The sequence below is a fragment of the Trachypithecus francoisi genome, unplaced genomic scaffold, assembly GCF_009764315.1.
Source record: "Trachypithecus francoisi isolate TF-2019V2 unplaced genomic scaffold, Tfra_2.0 Lachesis_group8, whole genome shotgun sequence".
NCBI lineage: Eukaryota > Metazoa > Chordata > Mammalia > Primates > Cercopithecidae > Trachypithecus > Trachypithecus francoisi.
In genome coordinates, this window is record NW_022681473.1 from 9,848,229 (window position 1) to 9,868,321 (window position 20,093).

A 20,093-nucleotide genomic window follows, 5' to 3' on the forward strand; every position below is an offset into this window, starting at 1 on the left:
CCCCGCCAACCAGGAGGACTGGGGCAGCATGTGTTCCTGGTGCCCCGAGGTACCCAATGCAGCCAACAGACAGAGCAAGACTCAGAAGGCTGCAGTTCAGCTTTATTCTCATGCCCCTCGTGTCCAGCTGATGCTCAAGATCAGCCCAGGCCACAATCTCCTGGCACTGGGACTCAGCTCCCTGCCTGGACTGGGCAGGGGGCTCTACTCCTGCCAGCCTCCTTCAGCTGGGGGATCCCCCAGAGACCGCTGCCTCAGTGGGAGCCACCTGGAAGAGCCAGAATCCTGGCCTAGAGCCACTCGTGAGGACCAGCTGTCCCCCCTGTCCACACACTTGTCCCAGCTCCACCTCCGGGCCCCGGCACTGACCATGGAGGATCTCCAGGCCCAGGCCTCCTTGTCCAAGGACTCCCCTTGGGGGCCCTGGCTCCCTGAGCTCTTGGGCTGCCTGGGGCCCCCGCTGACACTCCAGCGGCAAGAGGGCTGTACTCCCGATCCTGCTGTCCCCATGGTGTCACTGGCTGAGGGACGGGGTGAGGGGACGTTTCTCCGGTTCCTGTACCTTGGGGCCTAGAGGGAAAGGCTCAGCTCAGACCCGCCTCCCTCAGGAGGACTCCCAGAGTCCCAGGAGGCGTACAGGCTCGAGCACCTTCTGCCCACCCCCGACCTGCCAATACCCACCGCTTCCAGCTGCACCATGCCTGCTGTTCCCTCAGTGGCTCCCTCTGCCCAGAATGGTGTTCTCAGGTGTGTCCACACGATAAACTCTCCCCTCAAGTCCTTGCTCCAACTTCACCTCCTCTCTGAGGCCCACCCCAGCACCCTAGTTACTAAAACTCCAATTAGCCTGCCCAGAGTTCCTGAGCTCCTGACCCCTCCTCTGCTCTCCTTTCTTCCCAGAGCATTAGTGCCTCCTGATGGTCCATGGGGTCTAGGGCTGAGCTGCCCTGGGTGAACTGAGCAGGTGAGATGGGGCTGGCCTGTGACGTGCTTCAAAGACCTACTATGTTTTTTGTTTTTTGTTTTTGAGACAGTCTCACTCTGTCACCAAGGTTGGAGTGCAATGGCGTGATCTTGGCTCACTGCACCCTCTGCCTCCCAGGTTCAAGCGATTCTCCTGCCTCAGCCCCTTGAGTAGGTGGGATTACAGGCATGGGACACCATGCCTGACTAATTTTTGTATTTTTAGCAAAGACAGAGTTCCACCATGTTGGCTAGGCTGGTTTCTAACTTCTGGCCTCAAGTGATCTGCCTGCCTTGGTCTCCCAAACTGCCAAAGACTTACTATGAAAAAATCACATCTGGCTGGGTGCAGTGGCTCACACCTATAATCCCAGCACTTTGGGAGGCCGAAGAGGGCAGATCATCTGAGGTCAAGAGTTCGAGACCAGCCTGACCAACATAGTGAAACCCCGTCTCTACTAAAATAATAATAATACAAAATTAGCCTGGTGTGGTGGCCCATGCCTGTAATCCCAGCTACTCGAGAGGCTGAAGCAGAAGAATCGTTTGAACCTGGGAGGCGGAGGTTGCAGTGAGCCAAAGAGTGAAACTCCATCTCAAAAAAAAAAAAAAATCATGTCTAATAGCACATTCATGATTTTTACACTGGCTACATGCTGAAATGGTAATAGTGTAGGCATATTGAGTTAAATGTTATTAAAATCCATTTTTGGCCGGGCGCGGTGGCTCAAGCCTATAATCCCAGCACTTTGGGAGGCCGAGACGGGCAGATCACGAGGTCAGGAGATCGAGACCATCCTGGCTAACACGGGGAAACCCGTCTCTACTAAAAAAAATAAAATAAAATAAAATCCATTTTATCTGTCTCTTTTCACTTTTTCTGATGAGCCTACTGGAAAAGTTAAAATTATGAGGTGGTTCACACCGTATTTCTAGTGGACAGGGCTGTTGTAGATAATGATTATTTTTAGGCAAATTGTTTACTACTATCTGCCTCTTCACACCAGAATGTTCCCTGCTGTGTCCCCTGCCAGCACGTCACCTGGCACTTGGTAAAGGATCATTGTCAAATAACAGAATGGATGAATTGTGCCAGGGGTCCCAGGCAGGACAAAGAACGCTGCTCCTTCCTCAGGCCCCCACTCACCCTCTCGGTTGGCATCTGTTTCGTGCTCCTGGAGGGTCTCAGCGGAGTTCTCCCATCCCACACCAGGTCCTGGGAGGCACAAGGCAACCACTGGGCCCAGGGCCAGGGCGGAAGTGGACAGAGCTTGCAGAAGACACAGGGGACAAGAAGGAAGCCTCCTCCCCCAAGGAGCTGGTGGGTCCACAAAGAGTTGGGGGGCTCGCTGGGACAGTGACCCTTGTCCCTCACCTTTGCTGTGGGAGATGGGTGCCCCCAGGGGGCCTGGACGGCGCTGTCGGAATCGTTGCCTAGGGGTGTCCCCAGGGCTGAATGACTCAGAGCTTCGGCCCACCGGGAACCTTGAGCTGAGTTTCCGCCGCTGCCCGCCTGCCAAGGTCTCATCCTGCAGGCAGAGGGAGCTCTGGGCCCGGCGCATGGGTGCCGGGGAAGGGAACCCTGCAAGAGGCACAGGCAGGGAGGGGGTCAGAGGAGGGGAGGGGGGACTGAGGCTCATGCAGGGAGGGGGTCAGAGGAGGGGAGGGGGGCTGAGGCTCATGCAGGGAGGAGGTCAGAGAAGGGGAAGGGGGCTGAGGCTCATGTAGGGAGGGGGTCAAAGGAGCAGGGGCCTGGGTAGAGTGGAGGGGCCAATGGGTGAAGCTGTCCAGGGCCAGGGAGAGGAGGTGCAGAGTGGGGGTAGGAGCCAGGCAAATGAGGGGGCAGCAGGACACTGGCCCTGTGCTGGCCTTGACACTAACTCACTGCATGACCCTGGGCAAGGAGCTTCCCCTCCCGGGGCCTCAGTCTCCTCATCTGCAGTCTAGGATCAATGACCTCTCCCTAGAGTCCTCTGCACCTCCCAGATCCTGGGCTCCTCTGCGGATGGGGCAGGCTGGGTGGGGGATAGCACAGGCAGGAGAGAGGTGTGGGCCAAGGGTGACCCTGCAGGGCCCAGGGCAAAGAGCCCCTGGTGGCATCAGGGCAGGCTAAGCAGACCTCAGGGAAGGCCAATGGGGTCATGCATGCAGGCCAGGCAGTGAAGCAGATGCCAAGGTGGGGGCAGAGGATGTGGGGCAGGGACCATCCTGGCCACCTGACCCCCAGACCCACCTGTCCCATCTGCCTCCCTGCCCTCAGGAAGCTCGGTCTCCGGGGGGCCCCCAAGGCTCTCGGTGCTGCCAGCCCCATCGGCCCCCAGGCGCAGCCCCCCAGGGGGGCCCCCCTCCCGCCGGGGCCGCATCAGCCTCTTCACCTTGTCTGCCAGCCAGCTGCCCTTCCTGGGGGCAAGAGGGCACAAGAGGGGATCAGGACAGGGAGGAGGGAGGGAGCAAAGGGTGTCCTGGGGATGGCAAAGGCCAGGTAGACCTTCATGGGGCCTGGACCTGAGCTGGGCCTGGGGTCAGAGGCCAGGGCAGGGGCAGAGGTTCGCAGGATGTCCAGCCTGAGGGAGGTGACAGGGCTGCTCACTTGGTCCGGGGCAGGGGCCCAGGCTCCAGCACGCGGTATTGGTCCATGATCTTCTCCACGAGCTTCTGCTTCTCTCGGCGCAGGGCATTAAGCTGTTCCCTGGCAGGAGTGAGAAGGGAGAGGTGGGTGTGAGGCCCAGGGAAGCCAAGGCAGTAGCAAGGCACAGGCTGCAGCGAGGACGCACTGGTCCCGTGCCACAGATCGGACTGACCTGGAAGGTCAGCTCCAACCCTGTCCCTAGGCCCTCACTGGGGGATCTCCCCAGGAACGCCCAGAGGGGATGCAGGCCCTACCCTGCTCCCAGTCGCCCCACTCACAGGTACTCCCGCTGCTCGCGGTGCAAGTGGTCCCGGCTCTCCAGGCTGCGCTCCAGGAGCTCCCTGTTCTCCCGGCTCAGGGCCTGCACTTCAGTCAGCAGCTGCCGGTTCTCCTCTTCCTGGGCACTCCGCAGCTGTGTCAATAACTGGCAGGAGGGCAACATGGGTCAGGGGGTGGGACCCAGCTCAGGACCACCTGGGTATAGGCTTCCTGCTCCCCCACACACACCCACACCCCCGCCGGCCCCCCAGCCACACCTCACACTGTGTGGTCAGCCGGCAGGCGCTTAGGTCCAGCTGCTGGTTGGACTCGCGCAGCTGCTGGCTCTGCATCTCCAGCTGTGCCCGCTCCAGCTCCAGCCGCGCCAGCCGGCCCCGTAGCTCCCCACGTTCACCCTGAAGTTCACCCCGCTCCCGAGACACCTCTGCCAGCAGCAGCTGAGCCCTTGGGAGGCAAGGAGAGTTGTTCTCCAAGGGACCTGGGTCCTCAGTCCGAGTGCTGGCCAGAGGAGTTATGCCAGGGAGGGAAGACCAGGCAGGACCCCACCCCCCAAACCCACTTTCGGGATGGGGCCATTGAGAGCTGCTAGGGGCTGTGGCAGGGCCCGCACCTGTCGTGCTCGCTCTGAAGCCTCCGCAGCTCCTCCTCCAGGCCCCGCTGCCGATGCCCATCCTGCATCAGGCGTTCACGCTCTGCCAGTAGGGCCACCTCCTGTGCCTCCACGCTGGCCCGCTGGGCCTGCAGCTGCTCATGCCTGGGATGGACAAGGGGCTAAGAGGGCTGCGTGAACCTATGGCCACCACAAGCAGCCAGCTGGACTATCTGGGCCCAGAGGAGGTCTGTCACCTCCTAAGCATAGGTCCCCCAGGGAAAGCCATTGGGCAGAAAGCCATGCCAGGTGCCCACCACTCCCAACAGGTGAGCCCCACGGGGAGCCCAGCCCAGAAGTGTGGGGAGCACAACAGTGGCAGGGGTATCACAGAGCGGGGGTGGAGGTGCTTCCTGATGGGAGTCAGACCTGCCAAGGGGAGTCTTCTCTGGCAGATAGGGGGTGCCAGGGGAGGACCTGGGCATTTGGTGATGCTCACCTGCCCTGCAGCTCCCGGTGGGCCAACTCCAGTGCCCGCATGTTGGCCTTGAGGTCTCGGTGCCGCACCAGCAGTCCCTCTAGCTCGGCCTCCTGCCGCCGCTGCAGCTGTACCAGGGCCTCGTGGTCCCGAAGCAGGGCCTGCTGCTGCCCGCGGGTCTCCTCCTGGGACCGCCGCGCCGACCGCACCTCCTCCTCCAGCACCTCCAGCTTCCGGTGCAGCTCCTGGCCCTTAATCTCCAGCACAGACTTCTCGGCCTGGGATGGAGGAGGGAAGCAGAAGCTGCTGGGGAGGAACCCCTGGCTGGAAATCGGGTGAAAGGTCGGGGGCTAAGGGCAGAGGGTAGGGCCCAAGACAAGGAGAGAGCTGTGGAGGAGGCAGAGGGCTGGGAGCACAGCAGGCAGCACAAACCCCAGCCAGAGGCTGATGGCGAGCAGGGGAGAGGCGGCAGAGGCTGGCTGGGCCAGGCTGTCTGGGAGGGGCACAGGGCAGAATGGGACTAATGGCTCCCTGTGGAGGGGAGGGCTGGGATGGTGAGAGGGCAGGGGACACGGGTGCAGATGTGGGGGCTGGCGGCAGGTAGGAGGAGACAGTGGCAGGGAGGATGGTGCACAGTGGTGGCTGGGGTCACAGGACAAGGATACATGAAACTGGAGAAGAGGTGGGGCAGCTGGCTGGGAGCTGGGATAGAAAAAGGCCACAGGACAATCCAAAAGGGGCAGGAGGGGGCAGTACATGGGCAGGGATGGGCACCCGGGTGGCCACCCACCTGCAGGCGGCTGCTGTGCTCCTGCGCCCGCTGGCTCTGCAGCAGCAGCTCCTGGGCACGGCCCTGCAGGCTCCCCAGCTGCCCCTCCAGGTGCTGCAGCTGCCCCTGCAAAGCTGCCTTCTCTGCCACCAGTGTCGCATTCTGCCCAGAAGTGGGGGTTAGTGGTAGCCAGGTGGCGGGGGCACCCCCAGTGCCTTCCACAGGCCCACGCTCACACTGCACGGGGCACCTCCCCAGGGCTCACACTGCATCAGGCACCCCCCTGCCCAGGGCTCACTGTGGCCCACACTCACACTGCGTTCCACCTCAATAAGTCGCACATTCTGGGTCTCCACCAGCCGAGGCTCCGCATGCTCTTTGGGCCCCAGCCCCGCGGGGCCCTGGCGCAGCTGCAAGGAGAGTCCCTGGGAAGTCATGCAGGGCAGCGGCTTGGGGATGCCACAAGGACCTGCGCTTATGGGCCTGTCCTGCCAGCAGCATTTAGCCGGGGACACCCTGCCCCAATCTCATGCCTTCCCTTGGATCCCACAAGTCCCTGCTCCTGGTTCCTGAAGCTCCACCGTCTCCACCCTGCCCTTCTCAACTTCTCTCTGTCTGCGGCAGAGCGTTCTTCTCATAACACCTCTCCATTCCACCACTCCTCTAAGCCTCTTTGGTTTTCGGTTTTTGTTTTGAGACAGTCTCGCTCTGTAGCCCAGGTTGGAGTACAGTGGTGTGATCTCAGCTCACTGCAACCTCTGCCTCCCGGGTTCAAGCAATTCTCCTGCCTCAGCCTCCCGAGTAGCTGGGACTACAGATGTGGGCCACCTCGCCCAACTAATTTTGGGGTTTTTTTGTTTTTGTTTTTTGTGGGGTTTTTTTGAGACGGAGTCTCACTCTGTCGCCCGGGCTGGAGTGCAGTGGTACGATCTCGGCTCACTACAACCTCTGCCTCCCGGGTTCAAGCAATTCCCCTGCCTCGGCCTCCCAAGTAGCTGGGACTACAGGCACCCGCCAACATGCCCAGCTAATTGTGTGTGTGTGTGTGTGTGTGTGTGTGTGTGTGTTTAGTAGAGATGGGGTTTCACGGTGTTCATCAGGATGGTCTCGACCTCCTGACCTCGTGATCCATCTGCCTTGGCCTCCCAAAGTGCTGGGATTACAGGCTTGAGCCACCACGCCTGGCCTGGTTTTTGTATTTTTAGTAGAGATGGGGTTTCACCATATTGGTCACACTGGTCTCGAACTCCTGACCTCAGGTGATCCACCCGCCTTGGCCTCCCAAAGTGCTAGGATTACAGGCGTGAGCTGCTGCACGGGGCCTCCTCTAAGCCTGTGTTTCAACCCCATCTTCTCCACAAAACCTCCCGATTGACTCACATGCACCTGCTGGGTACCTTGCTGGGTGGCACCCTCCCAAGACCCTTTATGGCCTCCTCACAGCCCCTGGCACCTAGTTATTGTCACCTGTTTTCTTGCCTCTATCCTCCCTGGACTGCGAGCTCCCTGAGGATGGCGGCCTGGGATTGGGCCCCACCACCCCACCCTCCGTACGGAGCCCACACACAGCCCAGGCAGCAGAAACCATAACTGGCTTCCTTGATGCCAAGCACTGAGCTCCCTAGGCAGTGGGGAACCCTGGGTGAGAGAGGCGGAGCAGTCATCCACAGCAGAAGTTCTGTCCATGTGCAGAATGGGGAAAATGAGACCCCAGGTAAGTCAACATGGCCACCTGACTCCCAGCACAGTGCTCCCTCCAACAGGCCCCACATGGGGAGTGAGGCAAGTAGCTAGCCAAGAATCCAGGGGCAGCACACGCGACCCTGGCATCTACTCATGGGATGGAGGGCGGGGTGGCATGGCCCCCAGCTCCCAGGCCAGCAGGCGTCACCTGGAACAGCTCCTCTTCCAGCTGCAGGGCCCTGGTCTTGAGCTCCATCAGCGCCTCCTCCTTGCTGGTCGCCGCTGCCTGCAGCTCAGCTTCCAGCCGCTGCTCCAAGCCCTGGTACCTGCCAGAAGAATCCTTGGTACCCAGCCCCACCCCACGCTCACCCCAACACACCCCTGCCTCCCTCACTTTTCCCCGCAGCCCTGTCCCCACCTCTGGTGCTGGCTTTCCTGTTCTCGCAGAAATTCCTGGCGCTCCAGAGCTGCATGCTCCAGTTCACGCTGCAGATGCTCCAGCCTGGCCCCCAGCTCCTTGCCCCGCACCACAGCTTTCTCCAGCTCCTGAGGGCAGGCAGAGCAGGCTCAGGGCAAGGGGGCAGGGGACAGCCGGAGACAGAGGCCTGAGAGTCAAGAGAGCTGCCTTTCTGTCCTTGACCTGCCATCCTGGGCACGTATCCTTAGCCCTTTGGGCTCTACTTCCCCATCTACAAAATGGGAGCAAAGTCTGGTGCCCTCGAAATTGGGCATGAAAGAGTTGGGGTTCGTAAGCCTGGCAGGGCATGAGGGATGCCCCTGGGCCAGGAGTCAGTGACACATGTTGGGCAAGTGCCGTCACCTCTCTGAGCCCACGGTTCTTCATGTGCACAGTGAAAGGTGGACGCGCCCTGTGGGCTGCCACCCCAGCCATGTGACAGCTAGACAGCTAGAGAGGCTCAGCAGAGGCGGGTCTGGTGAGAGACCTTGGCTACAGGGAAAAGGTCACAGAGGACTGGCGGGACAGGAACTCAGGAGTTGACAGTGGGGGCTGGGGGGGCGCCAGGATGCTGCCAGCCAGGTGACCTGTGGCCTTTGGCAGTTGGGCTGCACCACTTTGGAAGGAGATGGGAGGCCCATTCTGGCCTGTGGGCCCCAGAGGGAGGGAGACCAAACCATTCTGCCACGTGGGGGGCCTGGCAGGATGAAGCTTCAGGGACAGCACCCATGACCAGTTGCCAGCCAAATCCTGCCTCGGAATACAAGCCTACAAGCCTTGCCACTGAAAACTACCTTCCTGGATTAATAACCGTACCTAGGCCTTGACCGGGGGGGCACTGCACCTCCTGACACCCTTGGCCACCACCTCTCCCTGAAAAACTACAAGTCCCATGAGGCACTGTTGCCTGTCTGGCTGGCAGCCACTAGCGAAAGTACTGGGGTAGGAGGCACAGTGACTAGAACCTCCCGCCCAGCCCCTCCCCTAACCTCCTCCGGGCCCTGGCCACAGCCCTCCTAGGGCCCCCTCCCCCCAGCCTGGGAGGCTTCCCCACCCAGTGGACAACCTGAGAGGCTCCTGGTTCCCTGACCTTCCCCTGGCCAGCCACCTTCTCCTGCTCCAACCAGGAAATCTCACAAAATTCCCGCTTTGTCCCCAGCTTCCCCCACCCTCTCAGTCCTTGGAGCTGGCTCTTCTAGCCCGCCAGCCCTACCCTACCTTCACTGCCTACCTGCTGGCATTCCCTCCCATGGAACAGGTCCATTCTAGGTGCCAGGCATTGCCCCAAGCTCCCTACGCTGATTATCTTACAGGATCCTGTGAGGCAGGTACAATTTTTTTTTTTTTTTTTTTGAGAAGGAGTCTTGCTCTGTCACCCGGACTGGACTGCAGTGGCACGATCTTGGCTCACTGCAACCTCTCCCTCCTGGGTTCAAGCAATTCTCCTGCCTCAGCCTCCCAAGTAGCTGGGATTACAGGTGTGTGCCACCACACCTGACTAATTTTGTATTTTTAGTAGAGTCAGGTTTTCGCCACGTTGGCCAGGCTTGTCTCAAACTCCTGACCTCTGGTCATCTGCCTGCCTCAGCCTCCCAAAGTGCTGGGATTACAGGTGTGAGCCACCGTGCCCAGTCAAAGCAGGTACAATTTTTATTCCAGTTTTACAGGCGAGAAAACTGAGACTCAGAGAGGTTAAGTAATTTGCCCCAAGCCACACAGCTGGAAAGTAGGCAAGTCGCCAGGCCAGACAGCATCTCAGCCACACCCCACAGAGTGGACCCCAGAGACGGTCTCTCACCTTCCCTCACATTCACCAGAACCATCTTACCCTGGGCCTGTCTTGCACAACACCTGACCCCACGTCTACCCATCCTCATAAGGGGTCTCTGAGCAAATTACTCTTCCTCCCTGAATTTCAGGGTCCTTGTCTGTACAGAAATGGGACTGGAAACTGCCTGTGCAGGAGGACTCAGTTCCTACCTGTGTTGCAATCTCACAGGTCCCCTAGCACTGGGGTCCATTGGCCCAAACACCCTTCCTGGCGCCTTTTCACATGCAGACCTGACCATTTTGCTCACTTTGCCCATTGGGGAACCTTCAGTGGCTGCGCAGTCCCCCATGGCAAAAGCCCTAGCCCCTTCCTCAGCTTGGAAGGAAGCTGAAGCCATGCCCAAACACTGGAGTGCTAGCTTCCTGGTCACTGCTGTGTGCCCAGAGCCTGGTACAGGGCCAGGCACCAAGAAGATGCCCATAAACATGTTTAAATGAATAAGTAAAAGTGTGTCAGCTGGATGTGGTTGTTCATGCCTGTAATCCCAGCACTTTGGGAGGCCAAGGTGGGCGGATCACCTGAGGTCAAGAGATCAAGACCATCCTGGTCAACATGGTGAAACCCTGTCTCTACTAAAAATTTAAAAAATTAGCTGGCCATGGTGGCGCACGCCTGTAGTCCCAGCTACTTGGGAGGCTGAGGCAGGAAAGTCTCTTGAACCTGGGAGATGGAGGTTGCGGTGAGCCAAGATCGCACCTCCAGCCTGGTGACAGAGCGAGACTCCATCTCAAAAAAAAAAAAAAAAGGAAACTAGCTGGGCCAACATGATGAAACCCCATCTCTACTAAAAATACAAAAATTAGCCAGGCATGGTGGTGTGTGCCTGTAGTCCTAGCTACTCAAGAGGCTGAGGCAGGAGAATCTCTTCAACTTGAGAGGCGGAGGTTGCAATGAGCAGAGATCGCCCCACTGCACTCTAGCCTGGGCAACAGAGTGAGATTCCATCTCAAACAGAAAAAAGTGTCCAGTCCTTCTCTCACCCCCGCTCCCATGCCGCCCTAGTCAGCTTCCTCTGCCACTTACACCACGACCACTGCCTCCTGATAACCCCAAGCTCCCCTGTCCACCAAGGTGACCCTCCTCAAGCCTAGCCCCACACAGTTCTGCCCTGGCTTTCCCTGCCTGGGGAGGGAGGACCAACACATTCAAAGCCGGCCCTCATCTTCCCTGCCTCTTGAGCCCTGAGCATTCTTTTTTTGTTGTTGTTTCATTGGATGGTGTTTATTTGTTTGTTTTGAGACAGCGTCTCGCTCTGTCACCCAGGCTGCAGTAGCACAATCTCAGCTCACTGCAACCTCCGCCTCCTGGGTTCAAGCAATTCTCCTGCCTCAGCCTCCCAAGTAACTGAGATTACAGGTGCCTGCCACCACGCCGGGCTGATTTTTGTATTTTTAGTAGAGATGGGGTTTTGCCATGTTGGCCAGGCTGTTATCGAACTCCTGACCTCAAGTCATCCACCCGCCTCAGTCTCCCAAAGTGCTGGGATTACAGGTGTGAGCCACCACACCTGGCCCCTGAGCATCTTTAATGCCTTTGTCTTTACACATACCATTCCCTCTGGACAAAATGTCCTCCCCACCTAGTGATATTGTGGTCACTCCTCCTAAAGCCTCCTTGCCTCCACTTGGGCATCAGCTCACCCTCCCACGGGCTCTTGTAGCACTTGGCTCTGAATAACCAATGCTTGAACACTTACAACATACCCTTGCCGGCATGAACCTTTACAGCTACTGTCTCTCAAGGTCCTCCCTAAGACAGGCCCAGCTGGCCAGGAATAGTACCCCTGTTTTACAGGAGGAGGACTGGAGTGGAGGTGAGTTGACTGCTGCAGCCAGACAGCCAAGATGTGCACTAGGCAATCTCACCCCCTCCCACAGCGCCCCCATCACACAGTGGACATGGCTCTGTGCCCCAAGCCAGGCACACCTTTGGAAGGCAGGGTTGGTCTTGGCCTTTCTATCTCCAGCCCCAGCTTGGTGCTGGGCACCCACCGAACAGCTGCTGATGGAATCAGTAACTCCCAATAGCCTGGAACCCTGTTTCCCAACCCCGGCTGTGAGCCCCAACCTGACCTACCGCCTGGAGGGCCTCCTTCTCCCAGCGCTCCCTCTCAGCCTCCTCCAGGTGCTGGCGGCCCTCGCTCTCCAGCGCCTGCATCCGTTCCTCGGCGGCCTCCGACTGGGCCCGCAGCCTGGACCCCTCACGCTCCCACTGCCTCCGCTCCCGGCCCGCTGATGCCAGCGCCTCCACCAGCGCCTCCCGTTCCTGGGACGCAGCCTCCAGCTCCAGGCCGGCAGCTTCCACTGCCTCCCGCAGCCGGGCTTGCTCCCAGGCCTGGGCCTCTGCCTCCCGGTGGGCCTCGGCCTCTGCTCTTCGCGCGTGGGCCAGCTCCTTGGAGAGGCGGGCAGCCTCCATGTCTTGGGCCTCCAGCTTGCGGGCCTGGGCTTCCAGCTCAGCTCCAAGGGCCTCAGCCTTTCTCCTCAGCTGTGCCACCTCCTTCCTGAGCGCCTCCTGCTCTGCGACACCACTGGCCAGGCTCTCCCCCGTGACTGGGCCCTCCCAGGCCTGGATCTCAAGAGCCCCTTCTGACTTCTGCTGTGGTTTTTGCCAGGCTGGGTTCCCGACCATCCCCTCCAGTCTCTGGTCATGCTCTCTGGCCTCTGTTTGTCCTGTGGCCAGGTCCAGGCCCTGGTTTGGGCCCTCCTGCTCCTCCAGCTGCACAGAGCTGGGCTCCGAAGGCCTTGGCTTGTGCTCAGGGTCCTCCTGTCTCAACCCCCCGGCCTCAGGCACCAACTCACCTTGGGGAGCCTCTCTTCCCTCGGTCTCTCCTCCCAGCAACTGTGGGGCCTGAATTTTGGTCCCTGGACCCTGAGGTGGGGCCACAGAGGCAGGGCTCTGGAGAAAGGATCTACAGCCAGCCTTCTCTGGGGACTCCTGTGTCTCCACAGGAGAGTCTGACTCTTGGGGGGACCAGTCTGAGGCCTGGGGGTCCACAGTAGCTGCCTGAAGGGGACTCTCTGCCTCCTGTGGGTCCGAATCAGGTGCCTGGGGACACTCAGCTGACCCCTTGAGCACTGAGTCTGATGCTGGGGAAGCCAAGTTCAAGGACTGGGGGCCTCCATCCCTTGCCTTCTGAGCCAAGCCCTGGGGACTGTGGTCGGAGGCCACAGGAGTCTGGGGAGCCTCCTCCAGCACCGGAAGCACAGGGTCCTCTCTCGGTACCTCCAGCAGGGGGTGCTGAGGGCATAGGAGAGGGACAGTCAGACGCAGAGAGGGACTAGGGGAAGGGCCAGCCAGGACCATGGGGAGGGGACTCACCTGGCCCCCTGGCTGCCCCTGAAGCACCTGAAGCAGCCCCCGAAGCTCCAGGTTCTCTCTCTCGAGGGTCCGAAGCCGCCCAGCCTCTGCCTCCCTCACCTCATCTTGCAGCGAGGGGGCTGCTCCCGGCAGGGGTGCTGAGGATGACAGATGAGGTTAGGACCCCTCCCTTACTGCCTGGCTCCTCACATACACACCCCAGAGGCTTGGGAGAAGGGAGGAAGTCAGAGGCTCTCCCCAATACACCTGCTGGAAAGCACAGGCAGCCCCCGCCCCAACCCCTCCGCTGGGGTCCCTCACCCTCCCCAGGGGATCCTGGGGGCGGCTCCAAGCTCCGCTGCAGCTCCAGCTCCAGCTCCACATTCTCCTCAGCCAGCTGGTCCACGTGATGGCGCAGAGAGTCCAGTTCCTGGGGGTGAGGGTAGGGTCAGACAAGCCCTCCACATCATGGCCAGGCCGAGTGTGTAGGTCTGAGGGTCACTAGAGGTCACCAAGAGCAGAGGTGGCAGGAATCACTAGGGACCCCCAGGGAATCAATGGGGCCATGGGGTGATGGGGCAACCCAGCTGGGATCACTCTGGCGACCTCACCGCATGGGCCTCGCCCAGCCGGGTCCGCAGCAGCAGGTTCTCACGCTGGGTCTCGTGCAGCCGGGCGCAGCGCTCTCGGGCAGCCTCCAGCTGCTCTTCCAGCAGCGCCTTGGAGGCCTCCAGCACCCCTGAGAGCACCCGCTCCTCCTGGTGGGAGAGCAGGGAGAACCGGTAGCCATGCAGCTCCCATGCACTCCAGGGCCTGAGGGTTCCAAACTCCCTCCCCTCGGCCTGTCACAGACCCTGCCTCCCTCCCTCACCGTGCACCCCATCAGTCTCTAGGCCCCACCACTCCCTTCCATCTTCTCTCCCAGGTTTCTCCAGGTACTTTCTCCCCCACCCCTGGCCCCGCCCTTTGTGCAGGCCCCGCCCTTCTGTCCATGCCCCGCCCCTCCTCCCCAGGAACCGCCTTCCTTCCAAGGCTGCCTCTCCCCTCCACCTGCCCCATCCTCCGGAGGCCCTTTTCTAGACGCCTCCTCCCTAAATTTGTCCTCACCCATTTCTCCACCCGTGACTGTCCCCTCCAGAGAATCTGCCTGTCTCCCCTCGGGACCCAATCTCGCTCCTCCTCCTGGCCCGCCCCCTTGCGCACGCCCTGCCCCGCGGCCCCGCCTCCGCCTCACCTCCAGCTGGCTCTTGCAGGCCTCAGCCTCCTGCAGCCGCTCTCTGCAGCGCCGCAGCTCCTCCTGCAGGCGGGGCAGGCGGCCGGCCCGCTCCCGCAGCGCCTCTGCCTCCTCGCGGTACAGCTCGGCCCGCTTGGCCTGTCCCGACAGCGCCTGGGCCTGGGCCAGACGGTGTGGAGCTGGGAACAGCCAGCCGCGGGCCAGAGGGATTAGGGACGGGAAGGAGCCGGGTTGGGAGGGAAGCAATGGGACCGGGTGCGAGGAGGTTAGGGAATGCCGCGGTGGCGGGGAGCATATGAGCGCACCTCCTGGCGGAGCCTTCTTATTTCGACCTCCAAACCCTGCACCTCGGCCTGGGAGTCTAGCAGCAACTCGGCCTTCTCTTCCCTGGAGGGAACGGGAGGCTGGAGAGGGACTAGGGGCCCACAACCCCCAGCCCTTCCCAAGCCTGGCCCCTCCCGTAGCCAACAGGGCTAGGGTCCCATCCAGGCTTAATCTGCCCCTCTCCACTCATTCCCCTTCCCAGGCTGCGCACACTCACAGCTCCTGCCGCAGACGCCGCAGCTGAGCCTTGGCGTTGGCCAGCTGCAGGGCCAGATGGTGCGAGGGGCCCTCGGCGGGAGCCCTAGAGGGAGCCTCAGGCCTCAAGCAGAGGGGTTCTCGCTCCAGCAGCAGTTCAGCCAGCCGCTGTAGGTCAGGGGTCAAGGGTCAGGACTAACTTATCCAATGCCTCTGCACATCGACCCCCAACCACAATACCAGACATGGGGTTGTGGTCTGGGGTCTTGAGCCATCTGGTTGTGACAGCCCCGATGGCCCAAGACCTCAGACCACAACCCCATGCCTGGGCCCCAAACTTCCATCTCCCTTGCACAACCGGCTCCCTGATGGTCCTCCAGTTTCCAACCTGAGTCCACGATGCCCCCGCTGCCCCTACCTGGGCCCCCAGGTCACGCTCCCGCGCCAGCCTCGACAGTGTTCCCATCAGGCTCCGGGACAGCATCTCCAGCTCGGCAGGTGTCAGCTCCCCAGGCTCTGGCCCAGACAGTGCCAGCACCACGCCGGTCCCCGGCTGGGTCACCTGGGGCGCAAGGAGAACAGTTCAGTGGAAGACGCGGAGCGGCAAGGGCGTCCCAGGCACCATACCAGTCTGGGCTGCAGACCCGTCTCAGTACCTCCTGGATGGCAGCGGCCAGCTCACTCTGGACCTCGAGACTGAGGCCCTGGATGTGGCGGATGAAGAGTTCCCGGTGCTCACACTGAGGGGCAACAGGAAGGGGAGCTGGTGCAGGACCTCCCTCCTCTGCCGCCAAAGCTCGACCCTAGCCTTTCCTTCCCACCGCCAGCTCACCTGTACTGACGCTCCCAACAGTAGCCGAAGAACGCCTTCCAGCTGCTCCACCGCTTCTTCTGCAGGGCACATGCCACAAGGGGTTAACTGGGGCGATGAAGGTAGAGGAGTGCGGGGGCAGAGGCAGGAGGGGGTGGACGGGAAGAGCACCTGAGAGGGGGTCAAACCCCAATGTCTGGAGGTCTGGGGGTGGCGACAGGATCAGCAGCTGGAGCTCCTCCTGGAGGCAGAGGGGCAGACTATATGAGGGGCCTTCCCGAAGGCTTCCCCTCCGGTCTTCACCTTTCCCTCGAGACCCCTTACCTGGTAGAAGTCCCTTAGTCGGCTCCACAGGTGGCTCAGGTTCCACACTCTCCAGGCAGCAGGTCCGTCAAGGCCTCTGAGCATCCGAGGTCCCCCTCGGGAGCTGGGGGCACTATGGGCGGGAGGTGGAATCGAGGACCCGCCTCCCGTCAACAGGCCCTGCCCACTGCCCATCAGGCTCCGCCCACCCACTTCTGCTCCCCTAGGATCCTTCCCCGCCGCCTCCCCGGCCCCATGCCCCTTACATGATGCCCAGCACCCGGAGGAGCAGGGCCCCATCGCTGAGGCGCAGGAACCTCTTCTCCAGCCAAAGGGGCAGCTCTTCCTCCTCTTCCTCTTCTTCCCCCTCCGACTCCTCCGCCTCCCCGACCAGCCCGGCCAGTCCTAGCGCCTGTGAGGAGCCCAGAGGGGTCGGCCGACCAGCAGAGTGAACCCTGAGCCCCTCCGACCTGCCCCAGTGAGCCCAAGCACCCCGTCTCACCAGTCCTCTGAGTGCCTCTGGCCCCTCTTCCCTCACTACAGCCTCCCCCAACCAGATCTCCATCCCCCACATTTGAACCCAACCCTCCCCCAGCCAGCCCCAACACCAGCCCCTGGCTGGGGCTCACTTCCCCTCCCCAACCCGCTGCCACCTGCCCCCTCACCCAGGTAGCCAGACTCCCACTCAGGAAGTCTCTGAGCCTGGGCCCCTTGCCTCCCTCCATGCCCGGGTCAGGGTGCCCGTCTCGCTGTGGCAGCTGCACCTGCCCTGAGAGGAAGAGGAAGTCCCCAAGTGGGGGATCCCGAGGCCAGCCACAGACACCCTGTGCAGCTTCCTCCTTCCGGGTGCAGGCAGGCCTGGGCAGTCTGAGTCCTACCTCAGCCCCCACCTCACCTCCCTGCATCCTCCAGCATCTCCCCAGGGCTAGCCCAGAAGTCGGCGGTGGAAGGCCCACAGCTCCCCTGGCTCCACGGACAATGGCGGAACAGCGCTTCACCTCTCTGGGCCTTGTTTTCTCAAACTGAAACTGGAGAGGATGACCCCAGCCTGGGGCCTCAAAAGGGCTCTGGGCCTTGCATGGTGAGTCTGGGCACCCACACACCCATCTTCCCAAATGCCAGGCTTCACTCACTACAGCGTCCTTTCTTTTCCCTTCAGTGTTTCTCAAACTTATCCAAACCACATCCCCAGCCTGAGAGGTCTGGTTCAGATGCTCCTCCAAGAAGCCTCCTCTGAACCCCAGACAGAAGGGAGCATCACTCCTGTGACCTCACCTCAGCCCATCCTCTATACACTCGAGACTGTTGTAGCCATACTAGGTGCTATGAAGGGGAGGGGATCTGACCTGGCAGGATGATCAGGGAAGGCATCCTGGAGGAGGCATGAGATCAGGGATGGCTGGCTTAACAGAGCAAAGTGGAAAGGAAGGGAGGGTATTCCAGGCAACAGGAACAGAATGTGCAACTGTTCTGAGGCAGCTGGAAGTATGGTCAGCATAAAGATTGGAAATTATGCACATTTTATCTATTCCAAGATGCTTAATGTTAACATTTTACTTTTTTTTTTAAGAGACAGAGTCTCAATCTGTGACTTAAACTGGAGTGCAGTTACAAGATCACAACTCACTGTAACTTCAACCTCCTGGGCTTAAGCAATCCTCCTACTTCAGCCTCCTGAGTACTGGGACTACAGGTGTGTGCCACCACACCTGGCTAATTCTTTTGCTTGTATTTTGTAGAGAGAGTCTCGCTATGTTGGCTGGGCTGGTCTCGAGCTCCTAGGCTCAAGTGATCCTCCCGCCTTGGCCTCCTGAAGTGCTGAGATGACAGGGCGTGAGCTGCCACACACAGTCCCCATTCTACATCTCTGAAGTGAGTTTACCTGGTACAGTTTCTGTCTGGCTAGCTGCAGTCCCAACATCACTGTCAGGACCCACACCTCAAAAGCGCCAGCATCAAATCCTTCAGAAGAGTGTCAGCAGCTTGGAAGAAATCCTAGAGCAAGTGGAGCCCTTTTTAGCCCTGGGACCCAAATGGTGGGAATCCCCAGGGGAAGGGAACCAGGCTTGTCAGTGTGTCAGTGACACTGCCTTTTGCCTTTTTTTGTTGTTGTTGTTTTGAGATGGAGTCTCGCTGTCTCCCAGGCTGGAGTGCAGTGGCATGATCTCGGCTCACTGCAAGCTCCGCCTCCCGGGTTCACGCCATTCTCCCGCCTCAGCCTCCCAAGTAGCTAGGACTACAGGCGCCCGCTACCATGCCCGGCTGATTTTTTCTATTTTTAGTAGAGACAGGGTTTCACCATGTAAGCCAGGATGGTCTCGATCTCCTGACCTCGTGATCCTCCCACCTTGGCCTCCCAAAGTGCCAGAATTCCAGGCGTGAGCCACCGCGCATAGCCTTTTTTTTTTTTTTTTTTTTTGAGACAGAGTCTTGCTCTGCCTGTCACCCAGGCTGGAGTGCAGTGATGCAATCAATCTTGGGTCACTGCAACCTCTGTCTCCCAGGTTCAAGTGATTCTCCTGCCTCAGTCACTCAAGTAGCTGGGATTACAGGCACCTGCCATCACACCCAGATACTTTTTTGTATTTTTAATATAGACGGGGTTTCACCATGTTGGCCAGGCTGGTCTCGAACTCCTGACCTCAGGCAATCTGTCCGCCTCGGCTACCCAAAGTGCTGGGATTACAGGAGTGAGCCACCATGCCTGGCCTGTCAGTGACACTCTCAAAACGGAGTGAAAAGTCGGCTCCATTTCCTCTGCACAGTTGCAAAGCTGGCTTAAGAGTTCCTGGCTGTTTTATGGCTGTTTTATGGAATGTTTGGAGCAGTACTGCTCTCCGTAGAACTCTCAAGGGCTCAGAGAAGGAGGTGGCAGGGAGACACAGACATCACGACTCTCAGACCAAAAATGATTCACACGAGTCGGACTCTAAATGTGAAGGAGTTTTCTGAACACGGTAACCAATTTATTTTGCTTCTATTATCCTTTTTATGTGTGCATGAGAATTATATATGATGAGAATCTACATTTAAGTCAAACAGAGCTCTTTCAGGAAATATAAAAGAAAAATTCTAGTGATGAAAGAACCTTGGGACATTGTTAACTGGCAGCATTCTTTTTTCTTAGTGACATTTTTATAATCGATGACATCTTAGTTTTTTTTTGTTTTTTGTTTTGAGACAGGATCTCTGTTACCCAGGCTGGAGTGCAGTGATGCAATCACAACTCACTGCAGCCTCAACCTCCCTGGCTCAAGGGATCCTCCCACCTCATCCTCCTCAGTATCTGGGACCACAGACATCCACCATCCACCCAACTAATTTTTATATTTTTTGTAAAGATGGGGTTTCACCATGTTGCCCAGGCTGGTCTTGAACTCCTGGTCTCAAGCAATCTGCTTGCCTTGACCTCCCAAAGTGCTAGGATTGCAGGCGTGCACCACCACGTCTGGTCAACATCTTAGATTTGATGAAATATGGCATAATAATGACATCATAACAAACATGGGCTTCCCTTGAGCTAGGCATGGTTATAAGTGCTTTATACTTACTAACTTGTTGGCTCTGGACTAATCTATGAAATAAGGACTATGGATTATCTCCATTTTATAGAGGAGGAAACAGAGAGGTTAAGTAACTTGCCTAAGGTCACACAGCTTTTAAGTGGCAGAGACAACTAAAAGAAGGCCGTGGGGCAAGAGTGCAAGGAGCAAAGGGCACCCATGGTCAAGGTGAGCTGGGCTTGACCAGCCCACAGGAAACCGCACAGGATTGGTAGCAGAGGAGCACAGCCAGCTGTTCAGCCCTTTTGAAATTCCTTTGGAAATGGGAGTGATCCTCTCACAGAGTTGTTGCCAGAATTCCAGGCGCTGATACCCAGCACAAGCCTTCATTAAATGTCCCTGGCGTGATTATTATCATTAATTAATCAATTAATTTTATTTATTTATTTATTTATTTTGAGATGGAGTCTCGCCCTATCGCCCATGCTGGAGTGCAGTGGAGAAATCTCGGCTCACTGCAACCTCTATCTCCTGGGTTCAAGCGATTCTTCTGCCTCAGCTCCCCACAGAGCTGGGATTACAGGCATGCGCCACCGTGCCTGGCTAATTTTTGTATTTTTTTTAGTAGAGACAAGGTTTCATCATGTTGGCCAGGCTGGTCTCAAACTCCTGACCTTAGGTGATCTACCCACCTCAGCCTCCCAAAGTGCTGGGATTACAGGTGTGAGCTACCACACCCAGCCTGATT

The 20,093-nt window shown here is 59.1% G+C and overlaps 1 protein-coding gene across 2 annotated transcripts; it reads right to left on the minus strand.

Moving 5' to 3' along the window:
• Positions 1 to 81: 81 nt before the first annotated feature.
• Positions 82 to 16,651, minus strand: CCDC88B (coiled-coil domain containing 88B). 2 transcript variants are annotated; one of them, XM_033205755.1, is made up of 27 exons: positions 16,508 to 16,651; positions 16,109 to 16,254; positions 15,864 to 15,975; positions 15,711 to 15,780; positions 15,561 to 15,619; positions 15,385 to 15,468; positions 15,147 to 15,290; positions 14,751 to 14,896; positions 14,515 to 14,596; positions 14,210 to 14,368; positions 13,587 to 13,733; positions 13,297 to 13,405; positions 12,997 to 13,133; positions 11,755 to 12,915; positions 7,809 to 7,936; positions 7,599 to 7,716; positions 6,022 to 6,117; positions 5,729 to 5,869; positions 4,960 to 5,216; positions 4,482 to 4,625; positions 4,129 to 4,315; positions 3,871 to 4,016; positions 3,554 to 3,652; positions 3,197 to 3,363; positions 2,339 to 2,545; positions 2,111 to 2,179; positions 82 to 570 (listed from the first exon to the last, which is right to left on the minus strand). In XM_033205755.1, the coding sequence occupies exons 1-27, from the start codon at positions 16,565 to 16,567 to the stop codon at positions 515 to 517; spliced, it is 4,431 nt and encodes a 1,476-aa protein (XP_033061646.1). In that variant the 5' UTR covers positions 16,568 to 16,651; the 3' UTR covers positions 82 to 514. The 2 variants fall into 2 exon arrangements, 1 of the variants encoding a protein (XP_033061646.1); XR_004435903.1 differs by lacking the exon at positions 3,197 to 3,363.
• Between the last annotated feature and the right edge of the window lie 3,442 nt (positions 16,652 to 20,093).